At 42.3% G+C, this 1,431-nt stretch overlaps 1 protein-coding gene across 1 annotated transcript in view; it reads right to left on the bottom strand.

The window, feature by feature from the left end:
• The window catches only part of scp2a (sterol carrier protein 2a), a 17,463-nt gene that overhangs the window by 14,557 nt on the left and 1,475 nt on the right, over window positions 1-1,431 (bottom strand). Inside the window, 3 exon segments of the mRNA XM_013913100.1 lie at window positions 610-674; window positions 989-1,120; window positions 1,352-1,423. Coding sequence (XP_013768554.1) covers window positions 610-674; window positions 989-1,120; window positions 1,352-1,423 — 269 coding nt within the window.

The raw sequence follows: 1,431 nt of genomic DNA, 5'->3' as shown, positions 1-1,431 counted from the left end.
TGTCATCATTTTAGGTGGGGGAACTTGCACAATCGGTGGCTGACTAAATACTTTTTTGCCCCACTGTAATCACCAAGTTGGGCAGAGCCCCACATCTGGTAATGAATTAACCAAACTACAAGTAAACCACGTGACGTCCTTGTCCACAGTTATTAGAAGTCAGTAGAAAATGCTAATCTCCACTCTCCACTGTGATTGTACAAAGGAAAATGGTATGAGCAAAAAGAAGGATCGCAGTTGCTGAATTGCAGTCTTTTATTGCCCGATGCTTTTTATCAGCCATTGGACTTTAACGATTGAAACACAAAACTTGGCAGCCCCCAAAACTGTGGACAAAAAGTCCCCAGAGGCCAAGTCAATAAATGACAGTGACCGGGCTTTACACATGCAAAAACCCAGATAATGCTTTCCTTTTAACAGCTTTCATTCTCAATAAGAAGTTTCTCTGTATTATGTGACCTCAGCTGATTTTTCTCCCCCCTCTCATCCATCTGGCAAAATTTCAGCCAAGTCAAACATGAAAGATTGCAAAATAGCTGTGAGGGCTGACTAGGGGGTAAAAAATGTTAAAACATACAACGTGATCAATTCCTGGATGAATGTGCATACCTTTGCAGACAGAGAGCCCCTCTCCATCTTCTCAAACCCAAGAGCAAGCACACAATCAGAAAGACCTGCAAGAAAACATTAAAGGCAGTGAATAAAACTACTGATTATAGACGGCGCTGAAAAGAATATGCAGGTTTGAGTCGGCTGATTTGATTTTTACGCTGGATCCTCTCCTGATGCAGCCCTAAAGGGCCTCGTCTCTCCACCGGAGACTGAACTGGGGATCTTTCGCTTGTTATACACCATCGAGCCACAGTAACATTTCAATACTTTGAATAACTAGGATCCAAAGAAGCCACTGTTTATCAAGTTTCACCACAGCCTTCAGGTGTTCTAGAGCAAACTACCTGCCACTGTTAAAACCTCCTGGCTGACTCACCTCCCTGGACCAGCTGGCGTGCCATGAAGAGAGCAGTGGAACCTGTGGAGCAGTTGTTGTTGACGTTGATAATGGGGATGCCGGTCAGACCCAGGCTGTGGTAAATGGCCCTTTGTCCACATGTGGAGTCACCTGGAATAGAGAGGTAGGATGAGATGCTACTCTTCACTCATTTCACTTTAACTGTGCTGAAAAGTACATGAAAGAGGCTTAACAAAAAAAACAAAAGCAAAAAAAACCACCATTTTGGGGCTTAAAACCGGGAAAATTAAAAAATTCCCATTTTCACATATACAGCAAAGTAGACAATGTGAATGCACATACTATATTGTTAAAAATATAAATATTTATTCGAGGTTTTACCATAGACGTATCCTACGCAAGCTTGTTCAATGGCAGAATATGGGATTCCTGCATCTGCTAGAGCCCTTTCACCTAAAATA

The sequence above is a fragment of the Pundamilia nyererei genome, unplaced genomic scaffold, assembly GCF_000239375.1.
Source record: "Pundamilia nyererei isolate P.nyererei 1_Seehausen unplaced genomic scaffold, PunNye1.0 scaffold00115, whole genome shotgun sequence".
Lineage (NCBI taxonomy): Eukaryota > Metazoa > Chordata > Actinopteri > Cichliformes > Cichlidae > Pundamilia > Pundamilia nyererei.
The sequence above is the reverse complement of the archived record's forward strand: the minus strand, read 5'-3'. Positions and strand labels throughout refer to the sequence as shown.